A 27,948-nucleotide genomic window follows, 5' to 3' on the forward strand; every position below is an offset into this window, starting at 1 on the left:
TCCCATCAGAATTATCAGTGATTGCAAAAAACTTTATTACAAAACTTTACAAAAATCTTCCAGATTAATTTTATTAATCTGTTTAGTATACATAAGACATTTAGTCTTGTATCTCAGTCAGCCTTATTTGCTGATAATGACAACCTGTACAATTACTTGCAAAGATGATTTTGACATTTACAAGACGGCGCTGATCTTTGCCACTGAGACGTTCTTTGACCCAGTGCAGCCACAGCGACTCGAGCTATTCAGTGCTCTCTCCACATGATGTGCTCATAAATAGAACAGGAACAACATAGACATTTCTATGAATTTCTTATGGAAAAAAGCATCACAATGTTACATTTATTTGAATATTTGCTGGAATGAAAGACAATTGCAACTCCACATCAATGCCTTTATGAAATTCCCTTCATTGGTTTGCTCTACAACCAACGCTGGGGTAGAGAGCATCTTTAATTCATGGACCCTGCGTTTGAGACGAGCAGGTCAGGTCATCGTTGGCCCTGAGAGACACAGCGGAAACCGAGGTTAGAGGCGGCGCTGTCCGGAGTGTTCTGGCTACGGGCTGCACATCGGTATCTGTAACAGTAAGACTGGGGAAGGAGAACGGAAACAGAGAAATTCACTCTCAAATTCATCTTCTCAGCAATGGAAACTGCTTTGTTACAGTATTTTTTTTTATTTTTTTTTACAAAAACAGAGACAAAGACAATCACACAGCGACCATTTTAGTTAAGCCACCACTTTTTTTCTGATTTCTGCCCCGAGCCTGTTAGGGTGCACATTCATTAAGCATGTTGGACTCTTGTCCTCTCCTCCCTCACATGGTTTATTCATATGAAACAAACCAGACCTTTGTGCTTAGGACTTATTTTGCATGCAATTAGTCACATTCCCATGGCAACCAATGCTGGAGCTAAGCAAACTGGAATGACACCCACAGTGGGTGGCAGATAAAGTAAATGTACCATATGTGTGTTAATGCGAGTTCTTGTCTTCTCCATTTCACCATTTTCAAGTTTCTTAAATCCAAAACAAACAACATTGAACTTGATTTAGGTATAAAGCACAATAAGCATAAAAGTGATGGTCTTCTTTACCTTGTGGCACATGTATGAGCCGCCCTTCTTCACCTTGTCTTTGCCTGACGGAGGACCCGTCTGAAAGAGAGAGACATTATTAGATATCAGGCCAAAAACTAAACCTAGAACATTTGGAAGCTTGGAGGTGCTGTATTCTTACTGGGTTGTGTTGTTGGTCTGTGGTGTGATGGACAGTCCACCAGTCTGAGGTCCATTCCCATGCATTTCCCACCATGTCATACAGACCGAAAGTATTTGGAGGAAAGGACATCACCTGTATTTGTATGTTTGACAGAATGAGTATGTGACCCTTCCAAGAACTGACATACATTACAGATCATTCAGTGTTCACTCTGGATTTACCAATACTGCCGTTTTTCTATGTTGTTTTTTCTATTGCCCAACATGCCAAGCTGCTTAAATGTGTGTTCATACAATCAGTGAGGCACTAACATCCCTGCCTTTAAGGCAAGTGGGATCAGAAAGGTGCACTTTCCTTCAGCAGCTCAGACCCTTAAAGAATCTGAATCTGACATTTATGATTGATACCTCCAAATCAGGCTTTACAGCTCCTCCTGTAAAGCAAGAGATTGGATTAATATCATCTAATGGTTATTCATCTGATCTCTGGAAGCTGTGAACTGCTGGTGTGACTTCATCAGCTCCTGAAATGAGCTCTTATCTCCAGCACCTTTCATTTCCTGTAGAATCTGGCTCAGTTTCCAGTTCTGTGACAATGACTCATGAACACAATCACCCAAATCCTCCCTAACCTGAATGATGATGCACCTTTAACACACCCATAACGGCGGCATATCTCCATCTTCCCCTTTCTTACCGGTGAGGTTTTGATGTATCCATCCTCTGCAGAGTTATGGTTGGGGAAATCTCCCTGCCAGAGGTTGGCGTAGTGTTGCCCTTTCGGGTTCAACTTGTTTCCCCATGGGTAAAGTCTACATGCAGGGGCAGTATATCAGGCAATTTAAATGGGACACTGCATGAGAACCACAGAACGTATTTTATGTCACATAACATACTGTCTTGTACCTGTCTTTGAGGCCGCCCCTGCAGGCGTACTCCCATTCAGCCTCTGTAGGAAGTCTCCCGTTGGCCCAGGAGCAGTAGGCGACTGCATCCGCCCAGGACACATGTAGAACAGGGTGGTTGAGCCTACAAGAAACAGGTTTAAAGTGAATCACTACTTGTATTTGGTTTATGGGTTTGTTTTGCCAACATAAACTGGCATAGTAAAATAAAAATGGGAGGTGAGAATTAGCTTTCAAATCGATGTTTGAATGGTTTTAATAGTTCCTACTCGTCACGCGGGTTGTAAAGAGATCCCTTGTTACCGCCATTCCAGTGTAAGTGATGGAGAAGAAAATCGACAATGTTTGTTTTGTGTACAAATGCTGTTTTTAGTTTTTAGACTAATCAGGTTTCGTTCAAACATAGTGTCTTTTAAATGCCAAAAACCCATTGTTTCACAGGCAAATGTTGCATGGAGTTCTGGCACAGCAGCCCCCTCACTTTCATCGGACCACATGTGTACGAGCATGTCAGCAGCCAATCAGCTAGTGGTTAAGTGGTAGTTTGGCTTATTTAGTTTCGTAGTTTTTGTCTGCTAGTTGACTGCAGTGAGTTTGATGGATATGGGTGCGAGTAATTAGTATAACTATAACTATAATACTACTTCTACTACTAATAATGATCATATCTGGTATTTGAGGATTTCTCGTATATGCAGAGTGTCTTTCTACCTGTCTGTGATGTTGGAGTCTGGTCCATCAGGGTGTCTCCAGTTGGCCCCTTTGACTGGAAGCCACCAGGGGGCAGCAGCCACCTGATAACAAAGCGACGTTGGTGACGGTGACATACTGATAGTATGCTCCTTTCATACTCTTCATTCCATTTATTCTCACTTACTCACTCCAGGGCTCATCTAACAGTGTCTTTAGGGTACAGAATAGCAATGGAAGTTCTAATGGTTTCCAGTATTGCCACACTAATGGGTACACGGCATCTCCTCAGCCACATGATCAGGCCACCAATGACAGCTGAGATGAAGCAGTAAATTCCCTGGCTTTCATCTGTGAGAGGCCTCTGTCCTCGGGCCTCCAACTCCCAATCTGTGAATACTTTTAAGACATAACAGTAGTGTTTGGCTCCATGTCTATCTCAAGCCTAAAATTTGTGCGCCCACAGGCTGGCAGGTTTTCAAAATAAAGCTTAGTGCACATATATTACTTGAAATGTATTAATACGTCATGGTTGGAGGGACATCAAAATATTATCAATAATAGCATCAAATAACATTTTATTTTACATAATGTTGAACATGCAATATCATCTTTCCCTCATGGCTCGCATGCCATTTAACCACGGCCTGATGAAAAACTGGATATCCTCTACTACTCTAGGGATATTTTATAGTTGGCAGGAAGCATTATGAATCTGTTTATTAGATAAATACCTTATAATGACTACGCACTCTCTATTACTCTCCTTGCTTCATCATTATTGTGAAATGCAGTATATTTCCTCTTTTCTTCATGTAGCAAAAGAGAAAATTCTGTCTAACAATTCTTACAGGAGGCGTGAAGTAGCAATACTTCACATATTTAAATCTTATACTGAAGTATTTTTACAGGGCTCCGTTAATCATGGCACTAACAATGCTTTATGCTGGTGCAGCGTGAGAAAAAGTGAGTTGAAGAGCTACTTCCACAGTTGAATAATTATACTTACTGCTTGGGTGATTTGGTTTTTCACACTCTCACTCAAAATCCCCTCGAACACAAATGAGTCTCCAAATTTTTCTGCCTTAAAGGAAAACAATAAAAATGTTATGAGCAAGATGACACCTATTAACCACTTAAAATGAAAATGACCACTGCCAAAGATTTGCTTACATACTTACTTACTGATTGGTTGATTAATTTAATTTCTGATTAATTAAAAAATACAGCCTTTGGTTTTAATCTTTAGATACACACCTCACTAATGTATGCTGTTCCATTGACGAAGCTCTGGAATTGTTTATTAGTGACTTCCTGGATGTCCATGTAGAAGGAGTCCACATGCACCAGCCTCTGAGGGCCCTCACCATCTGCAGGGATACTTGGGTTGTTCGTTCCCATCAAGAACTCTCCTCCAGGAATCAGCACCATCTGTAGGCACCAAATAAACCTTTTCACAAGCAGACATGTGGTTCTGGAATCTCTTAAATTTGAAGAAGGTTACAGATTTACAAGGATTACAAGACTTTAAAAAGGCTGTAAATCGAATCTATTCTGAGTGCAAAGATAGACTGGGGAATAATCAGACCAATAGGCACAGTATGTCCATAAATTCAAATAAAAGGCCGGTCAAAGGTATAAAGTTGTAAAATTATATGAAAGGCAATAGAAGGTACACACATTAATAAATAAAACACAATGATTAAATGTATTGTATAACAAAAACACACCTTAAAGCAGGAGATCTTTATTATGCCATTTATATAGCCCAATATCAGATTGACAGGTGGCTCGTTACATGTTACTGCATTGTGTGGTATTCCTTGCTGATGGCAACGTCAGCAGAGGGCGCTCTCAGGCTATGCAATACGTCATCAACAGCTAACGCCAGTAGCGTAGAAGAAGACGTGGTGCGTGAGTTCAAGTGTGCACGTGACATAGCGTTTCTACGCTGGTTTTCCTATATGGAACAGGTAACATTAATCAGATAATAAACACAACTCTGGTAATACGACTAATAATAGTAGCACACTTGGCTAAAGCCTTACTTCGTGGCCGTAAAATGCAGATTCGGTGAAATTGATCATAGCTGAAAACGAGGGTTGTAGCTTCTGTGATTAGGAATTCCGCTAGCTAGCTAGCTAAGGCTTGAGCTAAAGTCAGATAAACGAAAGAACAGTTAGCGTCATATGTTAGATTGTTTTTGTGTTCGTGGTAAATCGTTTGAAATAAAACTTGAGTGAGGGGACGCTTATAACAACGGAGTTCACTAGCGTGCCAATGTCAATCGGGCTACTAAGCTAACAGTTACATGTGTTGTTGCGCAGATGCTAACATGCTAATATTACAACGACGATGACGCTGAAAGCGAAACGCGTTGTTCATAATAAAAGTATATCAGCAGAGTCTTATCAGTGTGCGGTGGCCGTCTTTTTCTATTGATGCTAATATTACAGTTTATGCTCTTTCAACATAATGTTCTGTATGGCATTAAAATGCTCGTTATCATTCAGCATACCTGATAAGTATACAATAATACGTTATTACGTGGACAGTGGCTAACAGCAGTAGAGTAGAAGGAGCCAGAAGTCATTGTTGACTGAGTTCAGGTTCAGTGTGTTTTCAGGTTTCCAGCAACAACAATGTCATTTGTGGTGCTTGACGCACATTGTCCAATCCTCAGACCCAGCAGAGTAATGCATCGCTAACAATGAAATATAACTCGTACTTTTACTCACATGAACCACAATATGCCACAGTCATACAGCCTCAATCTTTCTGAAACTATAGTTATTTAAAACAACTGTTGGAGAGTCATCGGCAGGAAATGAAGGCTCATCAGTCTACTAAAGTCTCAAATTTTGCAAAATTTTGCAGTCGCTGAGACTCTCTCAGTATCTTGTTTAAGGCCTTATTTAATGGGAAGAATGATACATCAACCTGGCTGCCAGACTAATGAAAACAGGGACTTGTATTGAGAGCTCCTTATGTAGAAGATGTCAACATTTCAGGAATTCAGATCATCCTTATGAAAAAGATGAACGTTTGTTTGCTCTGGAAGGATGTGTTCATCCATCTATGTACCACATATTTAAGTTAAGGGTTTAATAATGGATAACACTTCAGGATTCCCTGGTGGACCTTTGAGCAAAAGTCAGCAGGAGCAGCACACGTCTTGTTGCATGGTTTCTCTGCTGTGAACTGTCCAATAAAAGTAAAAAAAATAAAATAAAGGACGGCAGTGATGTCTTACTTGACTCTGTAACTTCTCCTCATCTCCCTGGGCCTCAGACGGACTCCAATTAGCGGCTCTTGAGTATTTGTCTGCTGGGTTCTCAGAAGCTGTCCTGTCCTCCACGGGCTCCACAGCAGCGGCTCTCTTCGGGTTCCCACAGCCGCAGCCGACTGCTGCCTGCGGGGCAGCCTGCTCCGACCGAGAACCCTGAATACACAACACTTTGTCCGCGCAAACGAAGACGAATAACAAAGCAAAACAACGCACCATTGTGGCAGGACACGGCTCAAGATCTGCTCATGTTGTATTGCTGTTCTTTCACTTCCTAGTCTCCAAGTCACGTGGTCAGTCAGCTGTCTACAGTGTAACTCTTTCCTGCCCGGAGTGCATGTCTGTTTATTTCTATTAAAAATAAATACATTGAAAAGTGTGATATGGCATTGTAAATATAATACATGCTCGATGTTTTAATGTAAATGAAAAAGAAACACGATTCAAGTTATTGTTCAGACAAAACCTGAAACAATGTAGAGTTGTTTGACAGTTTCTATCAGATAGGTTGTAAAAAAAAAAAAAAAAAAATCAAGGCTCCGCCGTGGGAGTGATAAAACAGCACGGATTCCCCTGGTGGTGGGTTAGGACCACATGGACATCATTTCCCAGCTATCAACACCGCGGCCGCCCGAGAGGAAGAAGTGGCAGCGAGCCAGGCTGCTCAGTCGAGCCCCAGTGTGCTGCCTGCTTCAGTGAGCGCAGCGACGGCCGCGGAGAGGTGAAGGAGCTGTCATCGAAGACCCGGATTAATCCCGTCGCTGACGGCTGGAAGTCGCCCCTCGGCCCCCTGGTGAAGAGCGGAGTCGCAGTCATGTTGTAGCCGGTCCGGAGAAAAGCGGAACAGCGGAGAGTTTCCCCACGAACGAGGTAAAAGTTTTAAAGTTTACCATCCTCTCTTGCAGTACCGGGGGGAAAGATCTACTTCGTTCTCCTTAAATGGTTAACAAAAAGGCTCCCTCTTGTGATGTCCCCGTTTCCTCTAGTAGTAACGAGAAACAATCAGAAAACGAGCCTGATAATGTAGGATTGCCGTGAAACTGATTGTGGATGCCGAGTCAAGTGACATCCAAGTGGCCGCTTTAACCCCCGAGTCTAGTGCGTTTTATTGGTCGGATAAAGTGTAAGATTGCTGACCGTTTGGTGATTTACATGGCAACATTTTAAGCTTGTGACGGACGGCTCATGATTTGTTGAGCTCAGTGGGAGGGGAAGGGCTTCCAAAAAAACAGGCCGATATCCCGGAGCGAAGTGGAGCCCACATGTCAGCCTCAGCAGCGGCGACCTGTTGCAGGTGCATTCACCTTCCCGGTAGCTGCAGCCCCTAATCATTAACTGTCCAGCTCTGTGCCACAAGACAAACAGGCAACTGTTGCAGAATTTCCCTGCAGCTTCTATGCAAATCTTTGCAACCAGAGTCGGTGAAGTCTCAACCTCTGAGGCAACCCCCTCTTTTTTTATTTTAAATGGCACTGCCACCTAACTGGGAACCCTGTAGCTGCATGTGAGTGAGTGTATCTGATAATGCACACTGAAAGTCACAGGTCGATGCTCAGTAATAATGGAAATCCAGCAATTTATGAAGCTGATGAGATGTAATTGTAAGTCTTGATCACAAACATTGCAAAAATAAGGTCATTTCTGGTGCCTTTGAGACTTTTCTGATTGTGGAATGTGAGATTTATGACTAATTTGACTCCTCTGCTGTAGGTGGTCCCTGTATGTGTCAAACATGTCTGACAAGATGTCCAGCTTCCTACACATCGGGGACATCTGCTCCCTGTATGCAGAGGGATCCACCAACGGTTTCATCAGCACCCTGGGGTATGTCCATTCTCACTAACATTGTGTGTGTGTGGGCCAACTTCACACTTTCTCTGTTCTTATGCAAGCTGAGCAATGTCGTGAGGCGAGGAAGTCACACTAATGGTAACCGCTTGTATTAGTGTGAACCAAATGTTGGTGCCATCAGAAAAAAAAACATTTCCTTTTGGATTCGGTGTTTGCATGTGTCATGGGTATCACCTCCCACCAGCAGCGACAGCATGGAATTAAGTAAGGAGAGATGAATGCATTTGAGTTTAGCCCACTGGAGAAAATGTTCTGAGGTGGTGAAGTGATGTTTTGGCCATGGCTGACCCCGCCACTGATTGTAAGGAAAGGAAAGCAAATGTACCTTTTTAATGATAATGTATAGTATTAGTATGTTTGTGAGAGTGTGGCAGAAGTGGGTGACGAGGGAAGAGTTGGAGGAATAAAACAAAACAATGGACCTGCATTTATATAGCACCTTTCTAGCTAACTAGCTTCTCAAGGCTCTTTATACTACATTCAGTGTGTGCATTAGTTCTTTGGAACATCATTCTGATTTCTTTACAAGTAAGATGCATATTGATCACACGCTCTATATATATATCTATCTATATAGATATATATATATATATATATATATATATATATATATATATATCACACGCAATGATTCACACTTGTCTTGTTGCATTTAGCCTTTTCTCTCCTTTTCTTCATGTAAACAGGGCAATAAGAGAAAACTTGCATTCATGTGTTAATGTATTTATCGGAAGGTGCCATATTTTGTGTCCCCCCCCCCCCATAAAAAATAGAATGCTCAACAGCAAAGACACTATATGACACTGTGGCCTTTATCGTGTTCCTCTGCTTCCCACGTACACACACTCACACATACAAGTGCACATTTTTACAAAACTGTCATGACAGATTTGGCCGAGAGCCATCTTCTCCACGCACCTCCACCAACTCATTCTGCAGATCATCTGCCCTTAAAGGAAGAAATCATCTTTAGAAGAAAGTAAGCTCTTTGAGCGTTACGCATTCTCGTGCTGAGCAGCATTCATTTATAACATAGGGTTATAAATGTTTTTAAAAATGATCCCAAATAATAAACTGGTGTTAATTGCTGATGACCACACATACATAACGCTCCCGGATATGTTCTCACTTTTTTTTTTCGGAGTCCGCTGCCTTGTTCCTTGAGGTGTACAGACTGGAGCAGTAGACGGGTCTGTTTGGACAACTGCAGACATTCCCCGGGAAAAGGCCTGAAATGGATGTGGGATTTGGCCCGTGTCCAGACAAGTGTTATTCTAAGCCAGTAAAAGTAAAATTTGTCACCAGAATTTCCCGCCTGCTCACAGGCCATCGCATCTAGAATGATTTAATTATCGTGTGGCGACGTGAGAGCTGTCACTGAAAATAGGAAATAAGTTTAGGACATGCAGAATATTGGGATACTTGGTTTTGCCTCCTGTATGTTTAACACACACCCAAACCAGTTTACTCACAAACCCACAGGGATCAAAGCGATGCAGTGGCTTGCATGCAGCAAATTAAAATGTCAATACACCTCCATAAATATTTGTCAATTAGGTTTAATGGAGGAAAGTGTCCTTTGAATGCACAGCCATCTGAAACGCACATTGACGTTGCGTGTCTGTATCCACAGCTTGGTGGATGACCGCTGTGTCGTCCAACCTGACGCGGGAGACCTCAACAACCCTCCAAAGAAGTTCAGAGGTAAGAGACACGGCGAGGCGCCTCCCCTCGTCCTTCCGAGGCCTGACATCATCACACCCACTGCCGTGTGTTTATACTGTGTGCTCTGTGAGAGAAGCGCTGCTGAATGTGTTATGCTGCGTTTCTTTGGTGACAGCCGCAATATATCTGCCGCTGAACTTCAAACAGGGCTTGCCTTTTGGCGGGGTTAGTGGCGTGCGTGTGTGTGTTGCACGTACATGCTTCAGCATCCACGTCCGTCTTCTATATCCGCGTGTGCACACCTCCACCGTGGACCGAGGCAGATGGAGAGGATCGGCTCTGATGTTGATCTGTTGGAAAACGGCACGCTTGAAAAGCTGCTTTTCAAACAAAAGCCCTGAGATGCCTCTTTGGGTGAAACTGCTATTATTAGCTCCCATACAGGAAGTGGAACTCATGGCCCTCAGTTCTCAGGCTGGAGGTTTATATCTCTGGGGAGAGGCCAGGCCCGGCATTGTACAGAGAATTCAAGGGTGTAAAGGCCCTGGGTAGTATATCTGCAGGTTCTTTTACATTATACATTAACGTAACTTTTTATTGGTCACTGCTTAATCATTATTCTATTTAACATGCAACATTGTTGGAATGTTGATGGGTTGATGAAGTCTGATAGATTAAGAAAGTATAACTAAAAAAAGGTTCTTATTGCCTGCGGCTCAGTCAGTTGGTCTCTGCGATGCCAAGCAACTAGGCTTTAGGGTTTAGTCAGTTTGACTTTGAAGCTTGCTGGAGAGCATTCCATACACATGCTCACACTTTGCATGTAGGAAGCTATCTGCTGTCTGTGGAGTGTATGATTGATTGCACCACATTTAGAAAGTAGAAAGCTTTGATCAGAGCAGGGCCTACACCGCCCAGCTCTCAGGTTATCGCCCCCTTGAGACAACTGCTGTCACTGTGATTAAAGTCCCAGTCGGCAAGTCCGGTGGATCGAGGGCACTCTGTCAGATTTTGAATGTTTACAACTCTCACGCTCCTCCCCCATGACCAACGAGCTCCTTCCCCTGACTTCGTGCCCTTTGAAATCCCTTAGATCATGCCACCTTTGAAACGCGGGTCCGATGTTGACTCTGGTTTTATCACGGGCACCGTCGCAATCTATCTTTTTTTCCTTATTTTCCACCGGTGTTTTCTTTTCCTTGGTTGTTTTGGACCTCATCGTTTCGGTTTTAACCGAGGAATTGGAAGCTTGTTGCTACTTCCCTCTGCCTCCCTCCTGTGATAGTGGTACGACCCGAGGAGGGAGGGGATCTGTGTGTGCATGAACACAGCCCTGCGTGCTGATTGGACAGGATGACCCGGGCGATGTCGATCTTTGCAAAACAAACAACAGGCTCTACGTGCACGTAGAGGCGCATTTTTTTCTAAAACCGGATGATTTATGTTGTTCTATCAGAGCATAGTGTCGGCTTTAGTGAATATGATAAAAAGAATGTTGCAGACTGGGACTTTAAACAGGCTGCAGACTGAAACCTCCTTCAGCAACACGATGGACGAGTTGTCGCTGTGTGTATTTCTACAACTGTCGATTGTATTCTATAGAGCTTGACCAAGAGGTGGAAATAAGTGGCAAAAACATACCAGCAATGTCTCTACTTGTCTAACACATCTCTTTCCATCCAAAACACAATAACCAGTCATCTGAGCAAAAACCTCTAGAGTTTGCAGTTTATTTAATTGTGGTTGTCTGTCTCTGCTGTAAACAGGCTCTAGAACCACAGGATATAGATGCATTTATGTAGTAATTTGGTTGGATTCTGCACCATATTTGTCGATTGAATTTCACTGTAATCTTTTGTATGACTATTTTCAGTTGCAAACATGATTGTATTGAGGAAGCTGCCTATTGGTTCATTTGTACAGGAAGTCTTTTACCAATTACTTTGCCTAATTTAGTCTTCCATCCTCCCACCCTCTTTTTCCACCCGACTCTAAAACTCATCACAAGGCACGGTGTACTCAAAGGAGAATCCTGTTCTCAATCTGACCCACTGCAGGGCAATCAGGATATTTTTGTGGTACAAATGGACCTGCTTTTTTAAATGTTATTTCTATGCAACAAACACACAAAATATGAAATTCATGTAAAAGCAGTTCAATCGATTTTTTTTGTGCTTGTATGTGTCTCTAAAACACGTTGTTAAGTACTTCACTATGTCAGCTGGTCTTGACGAGAAGAGTCTTTCATGTCACTGTGAGAGACCTCAATGTCTACCAGAAGGCAGTTATATGTGAAGATGGGTTCTAAGGGTTCATACAGGAAAGGACTCCAGTGTAATAGATGTACTGGTTTTGAGGGATAGTAAATTGTTCCTTTATCTAACAGATACATAGCAGTATATTCACCATGAGGAGTACTACTCGGCATGTTAAAATAGCTGTGTAATGTCAGTGGATCTGAATGAGCTTCATCAAGTTTGACAAAGTTAAGCTTGATGATGTCATCACAGTTATCTTAGATTGGACTTGCAAAATCTATAACCCCAAACTTGTGACACAAAGCGGAGGTGAGGAGTTTGAGAGACGGGATGATGAAATGAGTGAAGCTTTTTGTTGCATTATGGGAAATGTAGGTGTTTGGCACTTCACCCATATTAGGGACTAAAAGTCAGGATATCCACTGAGCCCTGCTGCTTCAGTATTGACCTTTTTTTTTTTTTCTTAAATGTGTCACCCTCTAGTCCTCCAGCTCCATGAATGTGCAATGCTAAATTTCTGGTGTACACCTTTTAAAATGGCTATGCTAAAGTCGTCATTGCCCTTTTTGGCATAACAAAATGTCCTGTATGCTTTTATAAGGATGCACATACCGGTACATGACTTAAGTGATTTTTGCTAAGATTTTTTTTTGTTTTAATTGTATGTGTCTCAAGAGGTTTTCACAGCAGACATTATGACTTATGACATTATGACAGTACATCATTGATGGTTCTTTGCATTTAGTTGTTTCAGGATTCTGGTGTTGTGCATGCTGGCTCACTGTTAAATGGAACAAAGCTTTTTTTCATGTTATGCTTCCAGCTGTGCTTTTATTACCATGACAAACCAAATATGTTTCCCCAATCCATAATTCCATAATTGCATACACTATTCCAGCCTTTACAGTATACTGTTGTTTGTATACAGTAAGTCAAATGACTTTATTATTTTATACTAACAGGAAATCTTGTATTAGGCCCTTTTTCACGGGTTTTAATTCTAAAATTTTGGTGAAATTTTATTGAGCTACTTCAGTTTCAGGGTGTTTGAGCATGCTGACTCACGGTCACGCGCTTGCTGGGACACTTAGACAGTAGAACAGAGGCATCACTAATGTTACTAGCAGCCTGTTATTTAACGTCCTTGACACTTCAATTATGTCTTCTTTGAAAATGGCCTAACTGCCACTTTACACTTCCGCTAATTAAGCTTCTCAAAGAAAGTGCTAAATGTTTCAGGGTCTCACCACTATTTGCAATGAAGTACTACTACAACATGTTATTACTTTTTGTTTTAACTGTAGCCCCTTTTACACTGCCTTTTCGTTGCGGGAGAATTAAGCTACGTCTTTTTTCCGCCCTGTCGTCAGTGTAAACGCTCACTGAGGCGGAAAGGCGGAAAAGACTTCGGTCTGTGGTGGAGAATCTACAATAATGGACTACAAAAAGTGCATCGTCCACTTCTCCACATGTTGTTGGTTTTATAAACGGCTCGTTCTCTGACCGGCTTCAGTTCCAGCAGCTCCTCCTTCCTCTTTGACTGTTTGCTGTATTTACATTTCATTTGTGATTTTAGTTTCTAGTTTTTGTCAAATTTGTAACATGATTGAAATAAATAAATACCATTAAATTAGTATCACTGTCCACACACATTTATCAACACAATTCCAATTACTATATGTCTGCATGAAAGGAATTGTTAAATATGTAAATGCACATATCGTTATGTATTCATGAACGGCCGAGGTGTGCGGCACTTTAAATGTGCCTCTCGCAAAGAATTGTGGGTCGCCGTAATCTCCTTTCCTTTCATAAAGAAAGATCTGTTGAATCCGATGCTAAAGGAGCTCTCAAAGGAAGCACTGGAGCTCCTTTCCTTTGCATTTAAAGAATTCAAACGGCTCTTATCATGTTATTATTGTTTACTTCTGGTCACTTCTTCAGTTAGAACCTTCCTAAGCAAAAAAGACTATTTGATTGTTATTGAACTGTTGTGTTCGGAGAATCAACCATTGTGGATTTCCCCCTACTTTTCCAGTTTAGTAGTATTGATTTTCTGGTGATCGTTAAGGTCACCAGTCGGGATATTATTACGATTTGTGTTTTGAACATGTTGAGTATATTCAGATTAGAGAATGCAAAAGGATAGGGATAATGCTGTGGTTACTTCATTCTACAAATATTGTATTTGTGGACACAGCCAAAGTGCATGTAGGTACTCATCACTTGTGTGGATTGTACAATGAACACTTGTTTGGTAAATCCCATTATGTGTATCTTGTGCTGTGTGGTGTGATCTTGTATTCCTGAAGTGGTTACTGGTGTGGATGTTGTGGTCTTTATTTTAGTTTTTATGTGGTTTTGAGAGTGGTTTGTTTTGTATTTAGCAATAGTATGTATTGTTTTTCTCATTTTTAGAGGTAATTTATTTGCAATGATGTCTGATTGTATCGGTGTTGGGGCAGAAGGTGACATTACCTGTAGTTTATTTTATTTTATTTCCACCAAGCTGTCAGAGTTGTGGTGATTGCTGTGTTTTTTAGTGCATTTGATTGAGTAAAGGCCTGTGATTGCTAAGTATTGTCATTTTGTTTGTTCTATACCAAGCCGTGGGTGTTGGTGATGGTTACGTGGATCCATTTGATAAGTTATTTTTGTAATTCTGATTTGCTAACTAGTAGTGTTGGAAATTCAAACTATGAATTGGTATGATGATTGAAAATATAATACTGCTGACTTGAATGAGACTGACTGATTTTTTTCCCCAGATTTTTATGCTTTGGGGGCCCACGATACACAACAATTCTGGGCTGCAGTGCAGTTTTGCAAGAGGTTTATAAATAATATCCAATTTATGTATTCAGTATTTGCCTTACTGACTTGAACTTGCCACCGATTACTTGAGAAGTGAGAAATGTTACTACGACCTAACAAGAAAACATTTTTTTTCTTTTTTAAACATCCACCAACGCACGCCATCTAAATCTCTTAACATATCTGTAGCTCCTTCTCCAGCACCTAATTTGAGTCCTCTGGTTGTCCTCTGGCAAAGCAAAACCACTGTTCTGTTCCTCCTCGTTGGAGAGGACCCCTCGAGTGCTTGAGAGGGACACAGTGTTGCAGAGATAATCCCTTCTAAGTGGACGCTACGAGGGCACGAGGCCCGCCACGTCCACATGCAGGGCCTTATACTGTCATCGTGGAGGCATGCGTGACATTTCCTCCTAATGTAAACACAAGCACCCTCCACACAATCACACTCTCACTCATGTTGTCTGTATGCATACGGCGAGACATCGGGAGCCTCGCTTTGTATTTCACCCGGACAGTATTGGAAATGCCAGCGCCATGCACACACCTACACACTCAGCGCACTGACCGCAGAGTTCAGAGAGAACACTGACAGCAGTCGGCACATCTGAGGCAGAGAACACACGTTGTATTAGTTGTTTTTAAAAGAATCCTCTTTTGGCTTCTGATTTTATATGTTGGACAATCGGTAGTTTAATGTTGGACCAGTTTAATTTGAAAGTTGCTTTTGGTGGGTGTTAAAAGCTGCATTGTTTGAATATCATCTGCTTTTCTTTTTCCTTTGCTGAACCATCAATCACCATCCCCCTGTTTGTGGTCAGCAGGCTGTTCACATATTGTAAAAAATATTTTGTTTTGGGCAAACATAATGCCACCTATGATATATATATATATATATTGTGCAGGGAAAAATCTTCAACATAATCTCAAAGAGACGTCAAAGCATCCCCTGTTTGAACAGAAAAACAGGCAGATTGTTCTGCTTGTTTGTATTTTATAACGTGGAGACCAATATAGTGGTTTGTATCCCATTTGTCCTCAATTTACATGTCTGAAACTCTTTGGTTGTTTGTTTTCTACTTCTTTGTCATTTCATATCTCGTCTCCTGCCTTAATTTCATTAAAGGCGCTATATGTAAGAATGTGGCCAAAAACGATACTACACTCAAATTCAAAACACTGCGGCGAGTCGTATCCGCCTCCCCCTCCACCCCCTCCACCCCCTCCCCTCCAGACTCGAGGTTGCCAGAGCTGTTGACGTATCCAAACGCGCCGAAGGCGGCCGGACAGCGGAGTAACAACGTTACTCATTTCGATCGTAGAAACAAACATTAGCAGCACAGCTCGTAACAGGACAGTGCTAATGCTGCTAGCGTTAGCTGTGCTGCTAACGTTTGTTTCTATGATCGAAATGAATAACGTTGTTACTCGACAGTTCAAAGTATTCGAACTGTCCATCCCCGTCAAGCTATGATGCTAACTTAGTTAGCCAAGCTCAACTTACCTGTCTAGGAGAAGAGTAGCCAATTCTGCATCCGATTTCAAATTCCTCTCAGCTTTCAACTGTCTCCACCGTTCATTGCATCCCCTATATAGACCCTCGCTTTGCCTTGGTTTTTATCTTGGTGTTTTTGTGAATCTTAACGAGCTCTTTTGGGTTTCGTTGCCTCCGCCATTGTATCTCAGTCGAAACTGGCAACCCGTGGTTGCTCGGCAGCTGAGACTCTACTGAGTGCAATGATTTGTAGACGCTGGTGGGTGGCGCCACGTGCCAAAACATGTTTCCAAAACATAAACATGCGGTCTGCAAAATGTTTTTTTAAATGCGAATATTTTGGCTGTACTGTTGTTGTTGGTGAGTTCAGTATGTTATATGATCATTATTCCTGAGTCTCTATGACATATTAGGATGATTTTACGGCCAGTTGCTTTAGATTTCTTACATATTGTACCTTTTAAATGTCTTGTGCATATGCAGAAACATTTAAACCTAATAAACCCCAATAAACCTATAGGAGCATTGCTGCTAATATAGATAGATAGATAGATAGATAGATAGATAGATAGATAGATAGATAGATAGATAGATAGATAGATAGATAGATAGATATCAACTCTAGGAACAAATTGTCCTTGGTCCCTTCCTCTCCTAATAACCACATATATTGCTTTCCTGTCTGCTGAGAGAGATGAGGTCTTGTAGGAAACAGGAAAGCTGCTGTCCGTAGACCTATTTATTGTTTTTGATGCACTACAAGTGAGTGGTTGCTTCCTCCATACTATCTTTGACAGGATAACAACCTTGGAGTGAACAGCGGTTTACACAAGCCACATGGTTGAGGATATTGTTGATAACACAGCATAGAAGACTCTTTATGCAATGTATTTCTCAAGGTCTGTGGCCAGACTGAAGTTGTCTAATTACCCCAGGGAAGAGTAGCACCGGTCTCTTGCAGAGGAACAAGTTGGCCTCCCTGCTTGTGTTTGAACACTGATGTCTTCTTTGTAATGTGGACGTGTCAGGAGTTTTTGTCTCTCGGGGTGTGCGAGCTGCTTCTATGACAGCTGTAGCAGAGTGTAGATGACATGATATGGAGATTTTACTTTGACGGTTTACTTGTTCTGCACTTGAAACCGTGACCTTTTTTTTAAAATTGGGTACAGTTGTGAATAACGCAGCCTAGTGTTGTCACCCAGCTGATCTAGTTGAAAGCTGTCATGTGTGTTGTCGCTCTTACAGTATTTACAGTTTATTATATACTCTGATAAAATCTGCCTCAGAGGTTCAGTAAATCATCCCTGTTGACTTTTTGACTCAGCAGGTTTCGTGGTTGCCGCGCCTACAAGCATCTTCCTCTGGATCCTCATAATCAGTTTGCCAGTGACTGTAGGATTTGTTTATTAGCATTTTGTTAGAAAAAAGCTGGTGAGTCATCTGCTGCTCTTGTGCAAGCCCACTCAAAGCAGTACTGCATGATACCACTGATACTAATGCATTACTAGAAAGCGTCTACAAACAAATTTAAAGCCCCATCTAGACATGTTTTGTAAGAATACCTTGGCTATATTATTTTGTGGAGACTTTACACAACAATGTCTCACAGTCTGTATAAAGTCTCTTACCATTATAACCAGTCACTATGAGCTTGCAGGCTTTGTTTTGACACACACTTAGAGGTTTCATAATGCATACCTCAGGGCTACATCATGTTAGCTTAGCATTTGTAAAAGCATGCGGGTCAGCAAACATCAAAGATGTTCTGCATTTCTACCCGTTTCTAACTTTGAAGTTGGAGGAATGTTAACGAATCATTCGCCTTTTCTGCCCTCTGGACCGGTCCCACCACTTCTCCTGCCCAGTGATCCCAGAAGGAATTCTCAAGCCAGGTTTCAGTTTTACTGAACTGACAGCTTTTCTCCCCCAGCTCACCATGATGAAAGACCAAGCTTCAGTGCGGGGCTCATGTGTCACACTGGGCTCACGTTGCAGCTGCGATTGTGTGTTAATAGCGTGAAAAAAGGGGCTGCATCTAAAGATGGGGATTGTCACTCAACACATTGGAGCTCTCAGTTATTTGTGTGTTCATTTTTTTGGGGGTTTGTTTTGGCATTGTAGGCCTCAGAGGGAATGGAGAGAAGCGGGCAATGAAGGGAAAGAGTCGGCGAGTGACATGCAGTGACATTCAGCCAGAATTCAAACTGTTGGACTCACCACTCAGGGCGTTTGTGCGCTTGTATGTATTCATTTTTATTTGGGGTTTTCACTTGCTAGTCTGATCCACTTCCTGTGAGAATTCAGCAACACGGGGCCCAATTCTTCTCTCCCTTCCCTTTATACCCCCTCTCTGTCGCATTCTTTTACTCCCTTCTTGTCTTCCTAATTTCTCTTTCACTTCCTTTTCCTTGTTGTTCTATCTGTATTTTAGGTCAGACTAGTATCTGATGAGGCGGCTGAAAGGGGGGTTGAGAGGAAGATTTGCAAGATAGAGTGTGTTCACTGGGAGGGAGAGAGTGGTGTGTGTGTGAAATGGTTAGAGGAATTCAGAAAGCAGAAGGAGGGATGACAGAATATTGAGGAGGGAAAGATAGGGAGTCCCCACCCTCTGCTCTCTCTCCCTCTGTCATCTCACTCCCCTTCTCTTGGCTGGCCTTATTTGGTCATGTTACTGCAGCAATAGCAGAGAGAGTGAGAGAGAGAGAGAGAGTGAGAGAAAGGGGGAAGGATGGACAGATTGTTCTTTTTTCCCTCTTCTTTTCGCCCTCTCAGAATAGAGAGCTTTGGTGAGATGAGAGGTGAAGTCGGAGGAAAGCCAGGACTGGGAGGGAGGAGTCGGTGATGGGCAGAAGTCATGGTCGTCAACGTGCCCTGAACTGTAAACGAAACGAAACTTTCAGCCGTGTGTTGCAGGCCTTGTGTAGCGTGATACAGAAGAGGAACTCTTCTCTCGAAAACTGTGTCCACATGCAAATGAGGGGACTGTTTTTCCTTCCTGGCTAGTTTCTACATTATCTATGAAAATGAGCAGCACAATCAGGGTTGTGCTGACGACGGCATAGACTCATGGTTGCTGCGGTTACGCGCTGTGACTGACCACGACATATTGCTGTGTCACATCGACACACACACACACACACACACACACACACACACACACACACACACACACACACACACACACACACACACACACACACACACACACAGGCTTTCCTGTTCCTCATTACTCCTCTGAGGCAGACGAAGCCCTTTGATCTCCATTGAGGAGAATTGTAAATAGCAGTTTAAAGACACACAAACACATGTTACCAGAGAGGAGTGTATGAAAAAGGCTCGTGTTTATGTTGTTTGTTATATACATAAGTTGCGCCTGCTGTCTATTTTTCATCCGTGTTTACTGAGCACCTTGTATCGCCTTGTTTTAATAAAGCTAAGCTGTTGCTGTGACCCGTCTCCAGCACCGTAGCGCTGACATTTCCAGGCTGGCTCTCTGTTTACGTATTCATGCATCTTCATTTCTTTGTTTTCGTGTCCGTCTATCCGTCCAGACTGCCTGTTCAGACTGTGTCCCATGAACCGCTACTCGGCCCAAAAGCAGTTCTGGAAGGCTGCGAAGCCCGGAGGGAACACGGACACAGTGCTCCTCAACAAGCTCCATGTAAGTGACGTGTCAACAAGTCCCCCGATATACAGAGTAACTTTTTCAACTTTAACTTTAAAACCTGCACTTAAAGTCCTTTTATAGACATTGCACTCCTACTGTCCTACCTTTGTGCCCTCTACACACTCCTTCTTCTCTTTCTGCTGAGATACAATACCATTTAAAGCAATCTGCTATCTGACCACACAGTCATAAAAATGGAAGACTGCAATCTCGCCTGCGTTTCCATGGAGATGTGAGCCCAATTTTTTTTGGTCAAACCTCCTCTGTTGACATGCTTTTAGCCCACAACTTTGTTACTAGTATGCTTTGTTTCACAGCTAACCAATCAGATGCCGTCACTGGTATTAATGAACAATATTGCAGTTAGTGGATGTGATAATTATTTAATTTTACACACATTTTTGTCTTCTAGCATGCAGCGGACTTGGAGAAAAAGCAGAATGACTCTGAAAACAAAAAGCTGCTCGGAACAGTAATTCAGTACGGGAATGTCATTCAGGTTTGTTCCTCCGATATTTAGTTAGATTTGATTATTATGTTTTTAATTGAAATGAGATGACTCTGACATGCCATCAATGGAGGGGATTTAATAAAAAAAAAATTGTAAAATTGAAATATACCTAAATGTATCTTAAATGCATGTTGAGCATGCTCCCCAATATTAACCCTTAAATAAAACACAAAAACTTAAATTATGTGTATGACATGGTAATAAACAACCATTTTGGCAGTTAATTTCTAGCAGTGCCTTAAATACAAGCTGCTTTCTTCTTGTCATTACACTCCATTCTACCTCACCACTCAGCATGTCCATGTCTCATTCTTCTGCTCAGCTTCTCCACCTGAAGAGCAACAAATACCTGACGGTGAACAAGCGTCTGCCTGCTCTGTTGGAGAAGAACGCCATGAGGGTGATGCTGGACACTGCTGGAAACGAGGGCTCCTGGTTCTACATCCAGCCCTTCTACAAGCTACGCTCCATCGGGGACAGCGTGAGTCATCATATGTACATGTCTGTAGGACTGGTGCATTGTGGGATATGCCATGCCTGTGTGTCGATCACCGTTGGGCGAGGCAAAGGACTGAACCACGCCTGGAATGATACATATTTTACTTTTAAAATAGGTGTTTTTTAGGATACAGTAGTGGTATGCCACATCTCTGTTTTTAAAATTGAATTGCTACTTTGCATTTAGTGCAGTCAGTGCAGTGTTATAAAGTTAAGGCTGCAGAATAAAGGTCTTCTTTACCTAAGCCTCGATGTGAGGCATCTCTCTGATCACACATATCCCCGAATGGACCTGCACCAGCGCCTGATTACTGTTTGATCACAAAGCTGCTTCTTGGCACCAGCTCATCTTGTCCTGAAGCAGGAAGTAGTGGGCTCGTGCCCAAGGACAAAATTAGCCAACAGAGACCTGGCTCCTCTGCTAAACTCCTCTCAATGTAGGTATGGCACGAGGCCTAAGCAGCAGGTCTGGGACAGCACCGGATACTGGAGTGAGTCCATCCCTGCTGGGAGTAGACAGAAGACAGTGACATGCTCTCTGGCCTGTAGGAGATTCAAGTTTCAGGTTGAGGAAACATGTGTTCACTGTGCTCTCATAGAGTAGACTGATAGATTGCTTAAACAGGGAATTCTTTTTTTAACTAAAACTCTCCATAAATGTAAATAAAACAAGGTAATAGAAGATCAAAAGATCATGATCCTGATAGTTTCCACTTTCTTAAATAACTCAGAGCTAACTCTGCTACACTTTTATTCCCGTTTTACCATTTTGGTGTTTTATTGTGTCTGTTTTTCTTTGTGATTGCAGGTGGTGATCGGTGACAAAGTGGTTCTTAACCCGGTGAACGCCGGACAACCGCTGCATGCCAGCACACATCAACTGGTGGATAATCCGGGCTGCAACGAGGTTTGGCTGAGCTGCGGCAACTCATCTTCCCTCCTCAGATGTTTGTGTGGGAGTGTTGGAATCTAATTATAGTGTTTTTCCTCATAACCACTGTCTGATGTGAAACACTACAGCATTGTTTTCCTGCCCTCCCCATTTAGAGCAGTTAACGGCTGCACTACAGCTAACGCTGCGTTTGGGAGGGCGCCCTGTTTCTCTCTCATTACACTACACAGCTCTTCACGACTCACAACATATTTTGACAAAGTGTGGAAACAATGACAGTGTGGTCTGTTGGGACATGTGTGGCAGTTGTGCTCTTGTTTTCCCTGTTTACCAAGAGTGAGACAAACTAATGTATTCCCCATTATTAACTATTCAAGCAGTATAACGATACGTAAGAACGTAAGCACACAGTATATTTATGACCTCAAAGACAAACATATTGCTTTGGCACATGTAAACAGGATGTGGACTTAATGTTGTATATAATCCTTTTTTTGTTTTGTTTATTTAGACAACATATAAATCTTTAGACACATTTTGTATTCATATCGTATCTTAAAAAAACAGGCATGCATTCTTTTTTCTCACTCTGGGTATTGAGGAATTAAAAGCCCACAAACACTAGACTATCTTTAACCTAGGCATTGTTGTTGCAGTGCTGCTGCCCAGAGATTATACCTGCAGTCATTTCAATCTCTGATTGTTTGTTTTTCAGGTGAACTCGGTCAACTGTAACACCAGCTGGAAGATCGTTTTGTTTATGAAATGGAGCGACAATCAAGAGATCATCCTGAAAGGGGTTTGTCTCATAGTAGCAACCAGAAAAAAAACAATCTTTAATTCTGTTTTAACAAACACTTTTTCTGTTATTTGATATTTGAATATCAAATTCAAATATAGATGTATAAATACACAACCAATATCATCAACCCATTATGGGCTGGATTCAATATCACACTGAAAATCAGGGTAAGAAACTGAAATCACAGGCTGATCCAACTTGCGTGAATTTCATCACGGCAACGTCATCACTTAACTCAGTGTGTTTGGCCCCCGCATGCCTGTATAAACTCCCAACAACGTCTGGGCTGCTCCTGATGATGGTGTCCTGGGGATCTCCTCCTGACCTGGATCAGGGATCCGGGATCTCCTGTTCAGTATTAGCAGTGCTTACAGACTATATTTACTTTCATTCATTACACAGCAGCGCTACACTAGGGACATTAACACCAAAAATAGCCACTACAGTACGCCTAATGGCCTCTTTGAAATATTTAAGAAAAGTGTGAATGTATAAACTCCATTTTGGGACACTTGCACATGTAAAGTAGTGAAACTTATAACGATAACGGATGGTCTCCCTCTCTCCAGGGCGACGTGGTACGGTTATTCCACGCAGAGCAGGAGAAATTCCTCACCTGCGATGATCACAGAAAAAAACAGTATGTTTTTCTCCGCACTACTGGAAGGCAGTCAGCTACCTCTGCAACCAGCAGCAAAGCCTTATGGGAGATAGAGGTGAGGAAGAGCACATTTAGAGTCGGGTTTGCTGGTTGTGGTTATGCTATGTGCAGTTTAGTGTTACAATACAAGTTTATCACTGTCACTGGAACCATAAATATGTTGCAGCTCACAGCATTTGGGGTAATTCACCTGTTTAAATAAATGATATGCATTATCAGATGTTAATGCTGTGTGTGCTTTTGTTTCAGGTTGTGCAGCATGATCCATGTCGTGGGGGGGCAGGCTACTGGAACAGCCTGTTCAGGTTCAAACACCTGGCCACTGGACACTACCTGGCTGCAGAGGTCAGTGGAGCACAGACACTATGTCAAGTACTGACGATGTATGTAGATTATATTTATATTTGTTTATATTACTTATAATGAAGGTATTTGTATAACTCATAAAAAGGTGTCTCTTAACTGTAAAGCAGCCTCTAAGACCAAGGGAAGACACAATTATGTTAAATTTAAGCTATTTTAATATTTCAGAAAATACTATGAAATTGTATAAATGTCTTCCAAGTGTTGAACCACTGTGTTTTTGCAGGTGAACCCAGAGTATGAAGAGGAGTGCCTGGAGTCCCGCTCCTCAGTAAGTGAGCCACACTCAAAGATGCTGGAAGTGTTTTTAGTGGGCAACATTTATATGTCAACAATTACACAAATTATCATTGTTTGAAATCAAGCCCAGTTCCATACAATTCCAACTGCCAATTCCAAGTAACCATAGTAACTGTACTCATTCTTTACAGCAGTTTACTCACTGGGGAAGCTCACCTGGCTTAAATTGCCTATAAACAAACAAACAAAAAAGTACTAGTAGTTACTAGGATTTCCATCAGTAATACATCTTAATCACCACCAGATGGCAGCCTCTCACTGCAAATGCATCTTTCTGGGTGATGGTTCAGTTGCCTGCCACAGCTCACTGATCTTGCATGTAACTCTCACTATACCCAAATAATCTTAAGTATGGCAATAAAATTGTCCCTACTTTATTTTTATGATTTATTTTTTTAATAATAAGTGAGCGGTTTAAAAAAAAACAAAAAAAAACACCACTCAACTAAATAAGAGAACATATTTTTAATATGTAAAAAATCAAAAGTTGTTTAGGTATATCTTTTCTGGTCATCATTATTTGCTTATTGAATAAAGGTTGTGAAATGTATTTTCGAAATTCAACTTACAAAAGAAAAAGAAATGGTTGCACTATTTTAGGAAAAGGGTTCTACAAATCAGTCCACAGTAATACTGCAGTGAACCCTTTCACTGATGCACTTTTATTGATCTTGGCATCTCTCTCTGTTATTGCCATTTAAGATGATTTTATTTTGTAATGCTGGCCATTTTTAATCATACGCTGTTTGATTCCAGCTGGACTTGGAGCAAGAAGCCTTACGGGCCCGTTTGAGAAACGTCCAGGACAAAGTCATGTACACCCTTGTGTCCGTACCTGATGGAAATGACATCTCGTCCATATTTGAGCTCGACCCTACGACACTAAGAGGGGGAGACTCGCTGGTTCCCAGGTAGGAAGGACCTGCTCAGACCCGTGTTACACAGAGATTTTCCTGGTGTCACTCTTTCCACTGAAACCCAAACAGTTGGCGCAATACAAGTCGGGAACTTCCCCTGTAGAAGCAGTCATCTTAATGTGTTTGCCAAACAATAAACCATGGGAAGAGTTATGTGTGTGTTGAAGCTTGTTAATGTCAGAGAGTGTTTGACTTACTGTTCTATTAGACAGGATCACGCTGGTCTTCTTCATGATACGGATAGTCACACTAATAAATGGAATCAAACAGGTTTCTGTGCGTGAGCAGACGTGTTGGTGACAAATAATTTCCGACAATGTGTGACGTGTTCATGTCAAAGTCTTGCTGGAGCTTGACCTAACGGTTTTGTGCTTCTTGTGTATCTCAAAGCTGTTCCTGTAAGGTGATCAGTGGGTCTGCTGAGTGTGATGGAATGTTTTACCATCCAGTTTACTTAATTATCATTATTGTGGTTATTAATTATTATCGTTTTTGTGGTCTCCTTCATTACCTGCAGATATTGGACATTTATGCCATCAACCATTCCATACGATACGATAGATTTAAATTTAAGGCAAAGAGATTTTATTTTAAAGTTGGAACACTACTCGGCTCCATATATGAACTCTAGCTTCACTTAAACACTCACTAATGTGCCGATCTGATCTAGTGAATCTAGCTCGACTCTTTCTTCAGTAATTAACTTATGCTCCGTTCCCAACACTATTCAAACACACACAAATATATATTATATTATATTTAATTTAAGCAAGAAATATTGGTCTCTGTAATCGGAGATAAACATGAAAAAAGCTGATAAGTGAGAGCCAGTGTTGTCGAAGGTGTTCCTGTCTTGCAACATGGAGTAGTGCAGTCAGTGATGGTGGCAAAGAAAATCGAAAGGCACCAATTAGTGCATCTCATTATGTTTTCTTCATCGTAAGGGCACCCTGGAGGGCCCTTTATCCCACTTTCATGCACATTGGCCCACCGTAGGGGGCAATTAAAGTTGTTTTAATCGACCATAGGGGCATCTAAGTGGCAAGCGTTTTTTTTCCGAACATGGGAGCCCTGAGATGAGCAATACTTTTGCTTTTGCTTTTGATTCTTAAGCATATTCTTGCTGTTTGTCATTTCAAACATTACCTTTTTGAAGTGTCAGTATGTACTAGTCTAGTATTTGTGCTCCAAAACTCAATCAAACATATGTAAATGTGTTGCCAGGAACTCCTATGTGCGTCTCAGGCACCTGTGCACAAACACATGGGTTCACAGCACCAACCAACCCATTGACAAGGAGGAGGAAAAGCCCGTCATGCTGCGCGTGAGTGACCCTTCATTTGCACTAATATTTGCACTTATATGCAGCCTACCTGTAGTGAACTCATGCTCAGAGTACTAAGTGCTGAAAAATATCACGGCTCTGAATCATGACAGTGTATTTTTTTCTGATTCAAGATCGGGACGTCTGCACTGAAAGAGGACAAAGAGGCGTTTGCCATCGTGCCCGTCTCCCCCGCTGAGGTGAGAGACCTTGACTTTGCCAATGATGCCAGTAAAGTGCTGGCCTCTATTGCTGGAAAGCTGGAAAAAGGCACCATCACACAGAATGAGAGGAGGTAAGAAATGCTTACCAGTACCAGATTGTCAGTTTCTAACAGAAGACAAGCAAGTCATGTGTTATTGCTTCGTCTCTCTCTAATGTATTTACAATCAGAGCCGTTACCAAGCTGCTGGAGGATCTGGTGTTCTTTGTGGTAGACATTCCCAACAACGGACAGGACGTTCTAGAGATCATGGTCAACAAACCCAACAGGGAACGACAGAAGCTCATGAGAGAACAGAATATTCTCAAGCAGGTGATCCCATTTTGAAAGCACTCTTTAGATCAGGTTCTCTCAGTGTCGGCATGCTCTTCGGTGCGGCTCCGATCGTCACAACCGTATCCCCGTACACAGATCTTCAAGCTGCTGCAGGCTCCGTTCACAGACAGCGGGGACGGGCCCATGCTGCGGCTGGAGGAGCTGGCCGACCAGCGCCATGCCCCCTTCAGACACATCTGTCGCCTGTGCTACCGGGTCCTGCGTCACTCCCAGCAGGACTACCGCAAGAACCAGGTGCAGTGCGTCAGACCTAAAAGCCTGCTTTTTTGTGCTGCAAAGGTGCATTCCAGATTCCCTTGATTGAGTCTAAAAGCAAGTGAAAGAGGCCTTTTTGATATGCTGATGTGTAAGTGAATGGTCTGTGCATTTTCCAAGGCTCACCCGCCGCAGCCCTTTATCAAATTGTCTGCTAATAGGAATACACAGAGCCACACAGTGGTACAAGTTCATCCTAGAACAAATGCTTGTGAATGTGAAATACTAAATTCCCATTTCCCCAGAAAGTCAATTTCTCAGTAAATTCCCATTTCCCCAGAAAAATAAATGTCTCTTAAACACATTAGAGTGTAAACGTTAGGAGGGTCATTTAATTATGTTGACTGAGGAGCCAGTCTGGCTCTTGTGAACGTGCTCTGTTTCGCGCACAAAGACGAACAAAGGCCACATTGGCCTCGGTCAATTTAAGTAATGGATATAGACGTAACAACGTTATGCCTCCTCGTCCCCCCCTGGAGAATGTAAAGGCAGAAAGATAAAGGGTTTGTGTATCCTCAGACTGTTTGTCTATCCGTTCCGCAGGAGTATATCGCCAAACAGTTTCGCTTCATGCAGAAACAAATTGGCTATGATGTCTTGGCCGAGGACACGATCACAGCTCTGCTCCACAATAACCGCAAGCTGCTGGAGAAACACATCACCGCTGCGGAGATCGACACGTTCGTCAGCCTGGTCCGCAAGAACCGCGAGCCCAGGTTTGTGTGTGCACCATGAAAACGCTGACATGGGTAAAAAATGATTTGACCATGTGTTAAACGACATCTTTTATATATAAAAAAATATAATCCTGATATCCTGATCATACTGTATACACAATTATTTCACTCAAGCGTTTTCACACAAACATCTAGCAACCGATTAGTAAAGATGTCCAATTTCATTTTAACGTACAACTTTAATAATGTCCCGATACATCAGTATCGTGTTAAAGTGATTAGAGTTGTGTGTTGGAATGTGTGGTTATGTTAACATTGGTACAAGGCTGTTATAC

At 42.1% G+C, this 27,948-nt stretch overlaps 2 protein-coding genes across 2 annotated transcripts in view; one reads left to right on the forward strand and one right to left on the reverse strand.

Annotated features, from left to right (window-relative positions):
• Nucleotides 1-72: 72 nt before the first annotated feature.
• sumf1 (sulfatase modifying factor 1) lies at nt 73-6,431 on the reverse strand. Its single transcript, XM_084027064.1, has 9 exons — nt 6,075-6,431; nt 4,079-4,252; nt 3,831-3,905; nt 2,843-2,925; nt 2,133-2,255; nt 1,924-2,038; nt 1,246-1,359; nt 1,104-1,163; nt 73-596 (listed from the first exon to the last, which is right to left on the reverse strand). Exons 1-9 carry the CDS (start codon nt 6,324-6,326, stop codon nt 495-497), a joined length of 1,098 nt encoding a protein of 365 aa, XP_083883190.1. The 5' UTR covers nt 6,327-6,431; the 3' UTR covers nt 73-494.
• A 149-nt stretch (nt 6,432-6,580) lies between these two features.
• itpr1a (inositol 1,4,5-trisphosphate receptor, type 1a) overlaps nt 6,581-27,948 on the forward strand; it is a 58,761-nt gene continuing 37,393 nt past the window's right edge. The window contains 17 exon segments of the mRNA XM_084027050.1: nt 6,581-6,977; nt 7,818-7,931; nt 9,592-9,662; nt 19,739-19,848; nt 20,267-20,353; nt 20,688-20,846; nt 21,672-21,770; nt 22,471-22,554; nt 23,127-23,273; nt 23,468-23,563; nt 23,808-23,852; nt 24,638-24,792; nt 26,023-26,122; nt 26,257-26,417; nt 26,516-26,657; nt 26,757-26,915; nt 27,480-27,652. Of these exon segments, the coding sequence (XP_083883176.1) occupies nt 7,840-7,931; nt 9,592-9,662; nt 19,739-19,848; nt 20,267-20,353; nt 20,688-20,846; nt 21,672-21,770; nt 22,471-22,554; nt 23,127-23,273; nt 23,468-23,563; nt 23,808-23,852; nt 24,638-24,792; nt 26,023-26,122; nt 26,257-26,417; nt 26,516-26,657; nt 26,757-26,915; nt 27,480-27,652 (1,880 nt within the window). The 5' untranslated portion in view covers nt 6,581-6,977; nt 7,818-7,839.

The sequence above is a fragment of the Eutrigla gurnardus genome (assembly GCF_963514095.1).
Source record: "Eutrigla gurnardus genome assembly, chromosome: 2".
Taxonomy (NCBI): domain Eukaryota; kingdom Metazoa; phylum Chordata; class Actinopteri; order Perciformes; family Triglidae; genus Eutrigla; species Eutrigla gurnardus.

What these genes read in the sequence shown, in the direction of transcription:
- sumf1 (XM_084027064.1), bottom strand. Translation starts at nt 6,326, where the DNA reads ATGGTGCGTTGTTTTGCTTTGTTATTCGTCTTCGTTTGCGCGGACAAA. An exon ending in GAACAGCATACATTAGTGAG is followed by an intron (nt 3,906 to 4,078) that starts GTGTGTATCTAA and finishes TTTTCCTTTAAG; the next exon opens with GCAGAAAAATTTGGAGACTC. An exon ending in GATACATCAAAACCTCACCG is followed by an intron (nt 1,360 to 1,923) that starts GTAAGAAAGGGG and finishes ATACAAATACAG; the next exon opens with GTGATGTCCTTTCCTCCAAA.